The sequence below is a fragment of the Xiphophorus hellerii genome, chromosome 7, assembly GCF_003331165.1.
Source record: "Xiphophorus hellerii strain 12219 chromosome 7, Xiphophorus_hellerii-4.1, whole genome shotgun sequence".
Taxonomy (NCBI): domain Eukaryota; kingdom Metazoa; phylum Chordata; class Actinopteri; order Cyprinodontiformes; family Poeciliidae; genus Xiphophorus; species Xiphophorus hellerii.
This window is the reverse complement of record NC_045678.1, coordinates 9,297,840-9,311,164: the sequence shown is the minus strand read 5'-3', so window position 1 is coordinate 9,311,164 and position 13,325 is coordinate 9,297,840. Positions and strand designations below refer to the sequence as shown.

General features: G+C 37.0%; 1 protein-coding gene across 2 annotated transcripts in view; it reads right to left on the bottom strand.

The window, feature by feature from the left end:
- Positions 1 to 6,357, bottom strand: part of LOC116723414 (C-type lectin domain family 17, member A-like) — a 30,257-nt gene extending 23,900 nt beyond the window's left edge. The window contains exons 1-6 of one of the 2 annotated variants that reach the window (XM_032568277.1): positions 5,989 to 6,357; positions 5,799 to 5,900; positions 5,141 to 5,299; positions 4,086 to 4,228; positions 3,126 to 3,229; positions 2,800 to 2,962 (exon numbers count right to left, since the gene is read on the bottom strand). In XM_032568277.1, coding sequence (XP_032424168.1) covers positions 2,956 to 2,962; positions 3,126 to 3,229; positions 4,086 to 4,228; positions 5,141 to 5,299; positions 5,799 to 5,900; positions 5,989 to 6,061 — 588 coding nt within the window. In that variant the 5' untranslated portion in view covers positions 6,062 to 6,357 and the 3' untranslated portion in view covers positions 2,800 to 2,955. Of the gene's footprint in view, positions 1 to 2,799; positions 2,963 to 3,125; positions 3,230 to 4,085; positions 4,229 to 5,140; positions 5,300 to 5,798; positions 5,901 to 5,988 lie in introns of those variants that run through there. The other variant, XM_032568278.1, reaches the window with a different exon arrangement.
- Positions 6,358 to 13,325: the final 6,968 nt, after the last annotated feature.

Below are 13,325 nucleotides of genomic sequence, written 5' to 3'. Positions count from 1 at the left end.
GTTTCTCTCTGTTGATTATAGCGTTTGCCTGTCAGCTGTACTACAACAGTTTGACCAAAATGTGGGTCAGCCTGGTGTGATGGTTTGAAAGGAAACCATCATGAAGGTGGAGGGAGAAGTTAAACTGTTCTTACTTATGCACAGTTGAGCCAAATCCACAAAGTATATTGATAAGTAGCATATTGTTTACGCCACATCAGCTAAACACATTTCCATCATTACTTCTCATGAGTCCCACTCCTGTCGTATTGCTGATGAAATTCAGGAGTTGTTGATTGATGAGTTTGGCAACGCATCATGTGGAGTAGATGAAGTACATTAAAGAGCAAAGGACTGAGCACACGTCCCTGAAGAACCTCCAAACTGAAAGTAACACTTCAATCACACAGCTTCCTTAAAACACGTTGCCACATAGATATTTTCAAGCTGAAGACCTAACTGTTGCAGGATTGGCAGATATAGACAAGATTTTGTGAAGTACATTTATAACTCACAAATGTACTTAACACAATCACGTCATTTCCATGATGCACCGTCAGAATTTTATTTAGAGAAATTTTAGTTAATCTTTTTCTCGTTGAAAGCAGAGGTGTGCTGCAGCATAAAAGCGTAAAGACACAAACGATATACTGTGATGTCACAGGACGGCAGTGATGGAGTTTGAATACAAAACATTTTCCACCTTGAGGTTTGGAGAATCGCTCTGCTCAGTAAAATATTCCAGACCATCTCAGATTAACCTTCCCTGATGAGAAAATCATATATTTTTAAACTGAATAACACATTAACAAAGAAACTATAGCTTCATAATTATTTCTGTGTTTCATGTGTTTATGATTGTCAGTCTTTGACATCCATAATGTGAGACTCTGAGTTGTGTTTGTGTTCACCGTTTTTACTTTGAACACCGCTATCAACAGTAGAGAAACTGTATTTAAAATATGGGAAGTTGTTGTGTTTATGATAAACATCAAAAACCATTTCTGTCTTCTAGGGTCCAAAACCAACTACATCCTTTTCTATTGTGGTATATTTTGGCTGTCTATAATTTGGCTGTGTGTATTTTTTTTGTGTGTAATTTCTGTGCCTAGATCCCTAACTTAGACCTGACCATTAAAAGAGCTGTCTGCGTCTCTGCTGAGCAGGTGTAGTGTGTGATTTTTGAGAAGGATGATGTGTGTAAGCAGGAACTACAATGACGACCCGTCCAGTAGGGATTCCATTTATTTAGCAAGTCTTTAGGTGAACTGTTCAAACTGCACATGTACTTTTGGTGCGAATGAGGAGTGTTGTGGATCTGCATCCAAAGTTCATTCTGACCTGACCAGAGAAAGTAATGTGTCACTATGTAGACACAACCCACACATCATGGAGGACAATGATTCAACAACAAATGAGTCGTTGGAAGTAGTGCATCCAACAACCTGCTCCCAAGACTCGTCTTTGTGTCCCTGCCTTTGGGAGGCCTTTCAGTCAACAAGCCCTCTAAGGAGGCAGAAAGACACAGCAACATATGAGAAGAGTTGGCAAATCACCCCAATCCAGACCCCACGTTGTAAGCTGAAGAATGGAAGCTGCAGACGAGTATATTGGGGTTTCCCCCATAAAACTAGCTAAGCCTGGTGGTAATGAAGCTAGGGCATTCGTCCCGTGTTTTTGAATTAAAATGTTTAAAGTTGAGAGGAAATTTGAAAATATCACTAAGTGATATGTGCTATTGGAAGACATTATCAACAATCCCTAAACACCAACAATAAAGTCTTAAAAACCATTACATTAAATAAAACTAACAATGCTTAGCCTGGTGGAGGCGCAAGTAAAGCCTGGTGGCCCGCCAGACTTATAATACACTGTGGAAAGTCCTGGTAAAATATTCATTTATCCTAAAGTACTAAATGCAGATATACTGTCAGGAATTTCCTGTCTACCAAAGTCCAACTCTAATTTTGTATGTCATAAAAATATATATTAGAATTGGTATTTCAACTCCTAAAAATGTTCTTATTAATTTGCCGCTTAAATCATGTTTGGGTTTTTTTTCTAGACTTTTTAAGAGTATGAAGTCATAAGCAAGAATTTTGTACTTCATTTACTGAGTTAATCTAGATACAGGGCATGTTAAGACAAACTACAGTCTGGGTTAGACAGAATAAGAGCACATTATCTACACAAAAACATGTTTATGTTTCATTTCCTTAACAGCAATACTGTTAAGGAAATCAAATATTTGATAACAGTGAGGTAATCCTCGAATATTAATACATTAGTTAATATTACAACTACTAAACCACCAACTGACACAGTCTGAATACATTTTTCTGCATAAAGTCATAATTTTCTTTAGGTTTATTTACATCTCCAGTAGCATCAAGCCATGCATCAGTTTTCATGTCACGTCCTCGGTGCAGTCCCTACAGTCTCCAGCAGATGGCAGTCTCTGATCTCTGTCAAACTGTGAAATAATTTGAATACTTCCTCTGCGATGTTGCTTTACCTTGCAAATTACACTCACTTAATTTCACATAAAGCTGTCTAGCTGACGCATTCAATCACACACAGACACCAGTTAATACTGCAGGTGGGTTACTGTGTACGAATCGCCTCTTTATTTTTGACATTGGAAATTGTAATAAACAGTGACCAGGCAGAAAGCAGAAAATAGAGTTTATTGTAATATTTAAATTCATTGTAACTAGAAGCAGGACTATTAAAGCACTTTATAAAAGCTTTGTTTTTAGAGATGGAATACTTAAAACTCAAGAATAAAATATAAAACATTATATTTAGAGATCTTTTTTTTCAAACACCCAATTTCAGCACTTTTTCACAGATCCAGTGGTTATCACCATCACATGAAAAATCATTCCAAGACACTTTGTCGTTGTTATTGACATGTACACAGTCCTCCTCGCCCCATCTTCCGCTGGTCCCACCATTATCAGGCTGAGAGTCATGCTACTTCCTGTTAAATTTGTGACAGAATTAGACCACGTTTCATACGGCGCAACAACAGACACAAACATACAGCTGTGACTGTGCTTTAAAGCACAGAAATAAAACCACATGTCAAACCACATGTCTCTGTTTGTGCCTCTCAGCACTGAATCAAATAACTAATCACTTACTTGAACTCCGGGGAGGTTCCATCAACCCATTTCCAGGAACCCTCAGTTTCTTTATCATTTAAACCAATCCAAGCTTCCTTCTTGATGAGTGCAGCAAGGAATGTCTGTCAAATAAGGCACAAAACTATGTAATGTGTATGAAAGTTTTATAAATTGTATGCTAAATACTGCCTATAAATAAGTCTATGTAAAACATATGAGCAAAAAATCAATCATTTCAACAACAAAAAAATTTGAATTTTTTATCACATTTTCCCCCCTTTTTATTTATTTAGTTTTAGTCATTTTAAAAAATTAGCCTTAGTTTCTGATCTTGCCAAGCTTCACTGTATTTCACAGGGTTGTCATGTGATACACAAACACAATGTATTGTTAAGTAAAAGGGAAATGATACTTGGTTGTCAAAGATAAAAAAAAAAACAACAACTAAACAGTTTAGCCCCATTTACTCTCATAACCCTCAGCCTTTGTGTAATTCAATCTCAGTAGTTTTTAGGACATTTAGTAAACAAACAAGGAACACAGCAGACTGGTCAGCAATACACTTGTGTAGTTTTCTGTCTATAATTGTCTAAATCTGATAGACGTACCTCAAAAGACCTGCAGCTGTAATAGGAGCAAACGATTGGCTCTACAAAGTATCAACTCAGAATACAAACATAGCTATGCTGCTCTTTTAAGATTTTAGTTGCAAAGAAATGAGCAAACCATGCATCACTTCACTAACGCTTCACAGTCATGTGCTACTTTGTGTAAGTGTCAATGACACTAACGCCCCAAACTCTGACATTTATGCTCTAACAGGACAAAAATGTTGAACATTTCAAGAGGTGTGAATGCTTGCATTACTTTTTTTTTGGTAATATAAAGCATGTAACATAACATTAAAGATTTAAGAAACTTATGGACTTATTTTGCACACAAATAAAATCCATCTGACTAATAAAGAGAACGCAGCACCTTCTCCTCAGCATTGTTCATCACTAGCAGATCTGCTCCTCTGTGAATGCAGTCGCTCCTGGCTTCATCCCAGGAACCGGCTTCGTTAGAGAAATAGTAACAGGAAACGCTGAACACTATCCATCCTTTAGGACATGTTGATTCTACAAGAATAAAAAAAACAAACAGAGTTTTCTCTTGTATCGAGAGGGCTGACAGTCTTTCAATAACATGAATGGCTAAAATTTCATAATATGCTAAAAAAAATTCTGTATTTAGTGTCAGTTCTATTAAATAGATTTTTTATTTTTCTGCTTAAAAAGCAGGAGCTATTTTGAGTTTCTGTCGCCAAGGCCAACTATTGTAAGCGACTTTGGGCTTGCTTTTTCTGAAGTCGATTGCAAATGTAAAGAGTCACGGGTTGCGTTTTTTTTTGGGGGGGGGGGGGGGGGGGGGGGGACTTGTTTTTAAATGTTAAGTTGCTCATTTCGGCTTGGAAATCAGCAGAGATGCAAAATAAATACCAGAATTTGTCTGATAACCAGGTAATTTTAGTCAAATCTGTGCAGCGGGCCATCTGAGTTGTGGAGCGGCAGGAGGAGCTCTGTGCGCTGGGCTCTCACAGCAAACGCAGGGCTGTAACGCAGAGCCTGACTATTATAACCATTAAACAATCTCCCATACAGTTCAACCTTGTAAGTGGAGATACATAGTTTATGTTAGCATTATGAAATAACTTGCAATTAAGTATTGGCAAAGCTCAATGTAATTTTCACAGGTGGTGGAACATTATTGTCAACAGTTGCTGAAAGTTACTTGTAACCTAACTAAGTTACTTTCCAAACCAAGTAATCAGTAATCTGATTAAAGTTACCTTTTCAAAGTAACTATGCTATCACTGCAGACTTCAACACTAAAAGATTGTCTAAGCAGACGTCGATTGGAACTCAATTTAATCTAATAAAACATTAATCGACAATTCCTCATTAGTCGAAAAATTGTTTGCATCACCAATCGCCGTCGCCGTCCAGTACCAGAACACGACTCATAAAAGAAATGAAGCTGTCTGGACAAACCTCGAAGCTTCATCAGCTCTTTAGTAACTGCAGTGAGGTTGGCATTCAGCAGGTCTCGTTCCTCAATCAGAGATGACATCTTGTTATTTCCATCCTGTTGACATCCAGTCAGATTGCCGCTGGCGCTGAGACCTGCGGCCATATCATCTGTTTTATGATCTGTTAACAGCAGAATATGTTGTTAAAAAAAACATGTAGTAAATTTGAGCTTATAATATTTAAGCTAAAGTCCCACATTATGTCATTCTGGAAGATAGTTTCAGGAAATTAGCACACAACCAGTACAAAGAAAGAAATGCAGCATACCATAGATTGAGTTTGGTATGAGATTAGCCTCTTTTAAAACAAAAACAATTACGTTTCTGCTACCGAGTCGATGCTTTCTAACAGACTATTTCCAAGAAAGTTTTGCAGCGTGTCCTTTTAGCTCTTACTTATCAGAAATGTTCAAACTGGAAACAAGCTGTTCTTCCGTTGTTAACTTTCACATCTTAAATAGTTTTCACCACTGAATTGGTGAAACATGCCATTTCAAGCAGTGGTTATTTAGTTTTAATCAAGAGGCTGAAGAAATCCAAAAGACAGCAGCAAAAAGTTCACTTTGTCCATAGTTAGGCTAAAGACAGTGGGAGGGTAAACTAAAGGCAGTCGGACTCACAGTAGACACCAAGGACGACCAGTCCAGCCAGGAGGGAAACATTAAGGAGCCCGAAAGCAATAATAATACCTAAATAGAGCCTCTTCTCAGAGCTGCTTGGACCTTAGCAAAGATTAAAAACAAATACATGTGAATTCTACTGAAAAAAATGACGAAACACATTTGTATCTATAGGTTGTGTCATTCTTACCTCGGTAATTTGGTGCAGAAATTTGGGGAACAGGTTTGACAGATTGAACATTAGCATATACTATATCCTCCATTGCTTGAAAGGGGAGCTGAATATTTTCTTTCCAGCCAGATCTGCAATCAGTAGCTGAACTGAACACTATGAAAGTGTGGTCGGAGCGGTGAGGTATAACACGGTGTTCAGATCAAAGTTTGAGGAAGGAAGTCACACAGAATAAAAGTTTGAACCAAAACTTTAGCACCTATTTTAAGCGGGTCTAAGCTGTTCACCAACCAACACAGTAGATTTTACTGACAAGACCAAAGTGCATCTGCACAAAGAGTGTGTGCGTCCAGTTTTGCGTGAACAGATGAAGAAACTCTGGCCTCTTCACATTTAATTCACACTAGTCGTGAACTGAGACGAAGACAAGAAGCAGATTTATTTTGCATCCGTTTTATGTTGTTAACTACTAAAAAAGGATTTACACAACAGCAAATATTACTTGAAAACAAATGTGTTTATGTGGTGGAGTTTGTACAGACAGAGGATGGCACTGTCACCATCACCGAAGAAGGAAAATGAAACCCAAATCAGTTTTTTTTTTTGCCAAAATGCTACCTGTATGACCTCAGTCTAAATGGCCCAGTTTTGATCTTTTCTCCTCATGTTGGACTTGTGTTTTATTTCTATGTCTATGTTGGAAAAAATATTCTTGCCCAATTAATTGATAGAAGAAGGGCCCCGTTCCACGCCCCTCTTTCCACCCACAATGGGTCGGGAACAACTGAGGATATATGTGGTGAAGAGTTGAGAGAGCACAAAGAGTTTGAAAGAGAGCAGAAGTTTTGGGTGTAAGCATTGCAAGTTTTGAGAGCAAAGAGATGAAACGTCACCATAAGGACATGGAGGCAGAGGCAAGTAAAGGATGAGAATCGGTTAAAAGTCATTATTTGACTGAGGAGCAGCTTATTTAGCTAAATTGTTATTGTTGGTTAAATATCACTGAGGTGCACAGACAGACCTCCAGACAAAAACCTAGAAAATATTTTTTTTAAAAGAGAGAGAAAAAAAATTAATTGAAAATTTCCAACATTTCAAAGTGTTTTAGAGGCCAGTGTTGAAGAAAGTATTGCTGTAAGATAAATATGTTTTTAAGGTCATTGCGGTTAAAGGTACATATTTTATTAAAGCAGTGTGAATGGGTGACATGCAAAACACTGATTTTGTTGATTATTGGGAATGGAAGAAAAGGCACCTGTCATATGCAAGTATTATTGCATATGACAAAGAAATACATATATTTTTTTTTTTGAACAGTTCTGAAAAAGCAAGAGTTGCATTCAAAATTCAAAAATAAGACTAGCAGATTTAATCTTCCTCCTGTTGTATTGCTACAACATGCATCTGTTTAATGCCACTAAAGAGATAAATCAGAGCAGAGGAGACATTAGGATCAAATGCATAATGAATGTTAGATTGTTAGAAATGATTTTTTAAAAACTAATCATATTAATAGCTTAATAGTTCAAATATTTTGACTTAAACGTTTCCACGCTGATTTTTCTACCAGTGATGTTTAGTTATTTTATGGATCAAACGTTATGCAAGTTTCTTAAGGAATGTTTTTGATTATTAACAACATATATGTAACACGCACATACAAAATTCAAATCAAGAGAGATCGGGGAATAACTATCGCATAAGTGCTGCAAACAGTCTTGAAATATCCCAGCCGTAGACTATTCTTGGACATTTCCAAAGGACTCCAACCACAGATCAGACTGTACTGATTGAGAACTCTACACACACAAAGCAGGCAGGCTCCAGTACAAATACGCCTTGATTGAAGCAATAGTTTGGGTTTCTGAAAGATATGTGTGACTGTGGAACAAGGCAGGTTTGCTAGAAGAACCCTCCACATTGGCCCGAATAAAACAGGAAAAAACAGATATTAAAGCACTGAGCAAGAGTCATAATTCCTTTGATTGGCCAAATCCGTTATGGGCATGCAAAATTGGAATGCATAGCACTTAAAATATGAAGTACTTAGATCAAAAATTGCTTCCAAGCATCCATTACAATATTGCAAATACTGATATTGTGATGACAACCAAACATTTAATTGTGCAGCTCCAGAAACAATGAAATAGTCAATCAACATTTTTCTTTAGCTCTGTAGCCCTTCACGAAATCAAAACATAGAATAATATGGAATAACAAAAATGTGAATAAGTGTCATATGCATAAGAAAAAAATGTTTCCCCATAACAGAACACTCAATTGACACTTTTGCCAAGCGTCTGATCCGCCTCTACACACTGCTGTAAACACTGTCCTATTTGAGCTCTTCACAAGAAGCATGCAAAAGTAATAAAGCTAAATAACACGGAGACCTTAAGGAACACGGTCATATTTTTCTAAAAGCAACAACTTTGAACCTGAACAATCAGCTGAACTAAACTTCGACACCGGAGCTGCTCTACTGTTAAGCTATGGGCTTGTTGTTCCTCAGGCTTCAGAAGCAAAAAGCCTGAACCATAAAATCCCGTTACTTGGTCTCTGACACTATGGACAATAAACACACATAATATATTTGAAAATAAATACAAAATAAGGTAAGAACATTGTCTGTTAGAATGGATTAAAATGATACTTAAATAGCACATTTTTACAAGAAAAATGTCAGAGAATATTGCCTACTAGCATAAGCTAAAATTAATGTTAGCCACAAAGTTTAAAGAAAGTAAAACTCACCTTCGTATCTGTGAATGTATAACGAGGCGAACATCTTAAAACCTTTCTCCAGCTTACTTGTAGGGTCTTTGGATCGAGGAACATCATTAATTGTTACATTGGGTAAGCCCTGCAAGCACCTAGTGTAAAATGCCATTTTCAATAGACCGGAAACGACAGAGCCGCTTTTCCCCGAACGCGGAAGCTGACGTGCAAAGAGCCCTAAACAGGCATTCTCACAAGCAGCTGAGGACTTACTTTGTCTAAGCTGCTCAGCTCTTCATGCATGTCAGTCAGGTTGGCATTCAGTCGGTCTTTCTCTTGAGTCACCGAAGAAAGCTTGATGGTGAAATCCACTAACAAATTGCCAGTTTGATCACCTAAAATGAAAAAACATTCATAATAAACTCGAAGATTCAACATACGTAAGTGATATGGTGCTGTGTTTTCTTGTTCAGTACTCATGTTCACAATGAATCACACTTCGCTTCGTCAGATAGCTGTATTCAAGAACTCGCTCTCAGTGCCCCCAGTGGACAACTGCAGTACAACATGTACATGCATAATATTAAACAGAACAAGGATACAGAAATTGCAGCTGTGCCTTTCAAAACAAATCAGAAAACATGAACACATAGCACAAAACAACTCAAAGGCGAGTTAAGATGAGAACACATATGGTTATACGTAACGAAGCCAAAAATGGAAATATGTTTGTGTGACAATGACTAGTTTTTTGGGGGAAAACTTTTCTATTTGATTGCCTGGGATCATCTAAGTCTGTGTCTTCACTACCTCATCTAGCTTGAGGCAAATTATAAAACTTTCAAAACACCTGAGCATCATTATGGGAATCTCATACTGGTCTATGCTTACTGTAGGCTATCCCTGTTGGTGGGGTCTGCAGCTTGGAATCAGCACATCACGCTTTTGGCTTTAAAAATAGGTTTACATTATTATGTTTGAGGAGGAAGAGTTTGATATAAAAGGGAAGCAGCACAGAGTTTATTCTGTATATGTGAAGACAGTTAACAATGAAAGCATTGATTTTGGAGAACCAGACTCACAGTGGATAAGAACATAGATCAGTCCAACCAGCAGGAAAGTAGTCAGGAGCCCCAGTAGGATAACACCGACATAAACTCTTGAGTTTTCTAAACCTTAACAAAAAAGAAATGGGACTCAAACACAATTTGACATTTAACAATGGCTAAAAAATACAAAAACATATATCCACCTTGCTCTTTTCTACACTCATTCTTTCCTCCCAGGGTTATTTCTGGACCTTTAGAGACAAATTCGATGGGTTCGTTGGTGTAGATGTTCTCCATTGTCTGGACAGATGTTGCTCCTGTGCTTGATTGTCAGATCTGCAGAAATAGCATTCAGGAAAAAGGCATCCAGTTCGACCTCTTACCATTTGAGGAAGTCAGACGTCAGAGGTGACCATATCTTTTCTCAAGTAAAGTTTCACATTTCGTAAACATTAATTATGTTTCCTTGAAGGAAATGTATCACATTTTGTAAAAACAATATGCATATTGTGAATGTCACAGTTGAAATTGTGACATAAATTATAAACAGGAATCCCCACACATCTAATGTTTAATTTTTTTGTTATTATTATTTAGAGTCTAATTAAATATTTTTATAAATGCCTCCCATCAATCCTGAAAAAATGCAGCAAATATGGAAAAAAGAAATCTAACGTAAACACATTTTGCTTAGCAATTTATTTTTGCATCTTCCTTACATTTATAGTGTCAATATGCAGCAGTTGAGCACATTGTTAAAAATGTCCTGCCTGAAAAACTCACAAGTGCCAGTTTGAGAGTCAAATTTTTGCGCAAACACTAACTTGATAACTTTTGCACAAAGGTTTGCTGCTTCTGTATTTTTATTTCTGGCCTTCTCGCTGCTGTTGATGACAGAGGAAGTGCAACACTGCCACTAATTAATCCACTAATGATACTCTGAACCTGCACTCTCAGTTCCCTTCAGAATTTGATGATTTTTTTGTTTTTCATTTTTTTAAGAAGATGAACATGTGCTTCCTCTTCTGATTTATTTTGGGCCCCGCAGCCGCAGATCGTGGGAAAGTCATAAGCATATTTTCAAATGTTACAACTACTTTTGGCTTTCATGCTTTGCTTCTTTTCATGCAGTTAAAGTTTCAAAATACTTTTTTTTCTTTCTTACACATTCTATATAGTTCCATTGGATTTAATTTAATGGATAATTTGTGTCAGCTTCATTATTTAGTTTAATTATTTTCTATTCCAATGTGACACTGTGGTTGCCTTTACCAGACTCTTTTTGTTGCAGGTATATTTGGCCACTGCTGCTTCTTTTCTTGCGGTTTTCCAAGAATACCGCAAGAAAACATCCTCATAGCAATCCTCACTCATATATGCTCATATTGTCTCAGTCATGGTCACTACAACTTTTAAAATATTAATATGTTGAAATATGTGTCATCTAAGTGTGTATTTTCAATAAAGATTGTCAAAATAGAAACTTTACAGACAAACAATTGTTTTTATTTGTTTTTGTTTCACAAATAACAATATAACCTTTCCCAAAATCAACTGAAAAGCTTTTTCTAAAGGATTCATACCCTTTATATAATAGCTCACTTATCAATTAAAAAAAAAAAAAAAACAACCATCAAGCCAGAAAACATAACACTGTATCCTGCTGAATGTTTTTAGGTAGATGCTCCTGATACTCTTGAACGTTTCTCTGCCCTGCCAGCTTGTGGAGCTGTTGTTGCGCAGTTGCCACGACAACGGATGCGTGTATGTTGATGGCGCAGAGATTACTTAGACCGCTGTGTGATAACAGGGTGATGACAGTAAAACGTATCACAGACTTACCGTGTGTTTGTGGTTTAAAAAAAAAGAGAGAAACTTGTCTTGGGTTTCAGCATATTATGAAAAAATAATCAGATAATTCTCACAAAGTGTAGCTGAATACAATTGTAAATGAACTCAGAGGAGCCTGGATCTTCTAGAAGTAATCTAATTTTCTCCACTGCTGGGTGAGCTGGATCAGGGAGAGCGATGGAGGCAGATGTGAAACGACCGTTGTTTTTAAAATTAAAGTGCCTGAAGGAATGGAACAGCTTTTGTCCCTCTCTGTTCACCAACCGACCCACTAATAATCACTAAAACATTTGTCACAAAAAGTGCTATATTTTTTAGATTACATTTATAGACCAAACATTCGGACACACCTTTTAATTCAATGAGTTTCCTTTATTTTCATGACTATTGACATTGTAGATTCACACTGCAGGCATCAAAACTATTAATAACACATGTGGAAATATGCACTAAACAAAAAAGTGTAAAACAACTGAAAGTAGCCCTTATATTCTAGTTTCTTCAAAGTAGCAACCTTTTGCTGTGATTATTGCTTTGCACACACTCTGCATTTTCTTGTTGAGCTTCAAGAGGTAGTCACCTGAAATGGTTTTCACTTCATAGGTGTGCCCTGTCAGGTTAATAAGTGGGATTTCTTGCCTTATAAATAGTCATGAAAATAAAGAAAACCCATTGAATTAGAAGGTGTGTCCAAACGTTTGGTCTGTACTGTATATATATATATATATATATGCAGGGGCGCAACTACATATTTTTGAGGTGGATGCGAACATCATCATTGTAGGCTAGCTTAAGCTAACCTGAATATTTACAACTCTCTTGTTGATACACTGACATTTCTTACCTTCTGTCTTTCAACCACTTTGAAAAGCTTTTCTTCGTCTCTCCAACATCTTTATCCTTCCCCCTCTTCCGTTCACCTGCAAGTTGCCGGGAGGTTCGGCGTGCAAGCCAGCATGTGGAGGGGTTTAAATAAATTAGAAGATTGTCTAAAAGTTTTATTTGAATACTTGAGTAAGAAAAAGTAAACTCATTTATATATTTGATTTATGTAATACGTTATTTTTATTATCTTGACAAAATGTTGAAGGGTTCGCCACAAAGCTCTATATGCAAGCGTGTTAATGGAAAGTTGAGTGGAAGAAAGAAAGTGTGGTAGGACAATGTGCACAACTGTCTAGGACAATTTTGTCAGGATTGTGAAACGAAGCCCAGTAAAGAATTTGGGAGAGATTCAGAAGGTGTAGACAACCACTGGAGTCTCAAGAGACATACAAAGTTAAATTCAATTTGAATTCAAGAATACATTATTGATCCTAAAATTAAGTAAAATATGGTTAAATATCATGTTATTCAAGGTTCTTCAAGTGGTTGTTAGGAAGGATCTCTTGTAGCAGTCTGCATTACAGCAAACTTGATGAAGCCTCTGAATGTAGACTCTTAGTCGTAAAGTAATCTGACAACATCATGAGCGTCATACTTGGGATATAAAGTTGCCCAGTTGTCTTTATAGATGAAAATACATTTTGACTTTAATTTGGGAATTAAGGTCCCAGAACCTAAAGGAAAAGTGTGGAGGCACAGAATCGACCGTGCTTGAAGTCCAGTGTGAAGTTTATTCCACAGTCAGAGAGGATTTGGACAGCAACGCCATCCGCTGTTCATGTCCACTTTGTTTTTATCAAATATAAAGTCAGCAAAGCCATCTACCAGGGAATTTACTGCACTGCTGTCAGC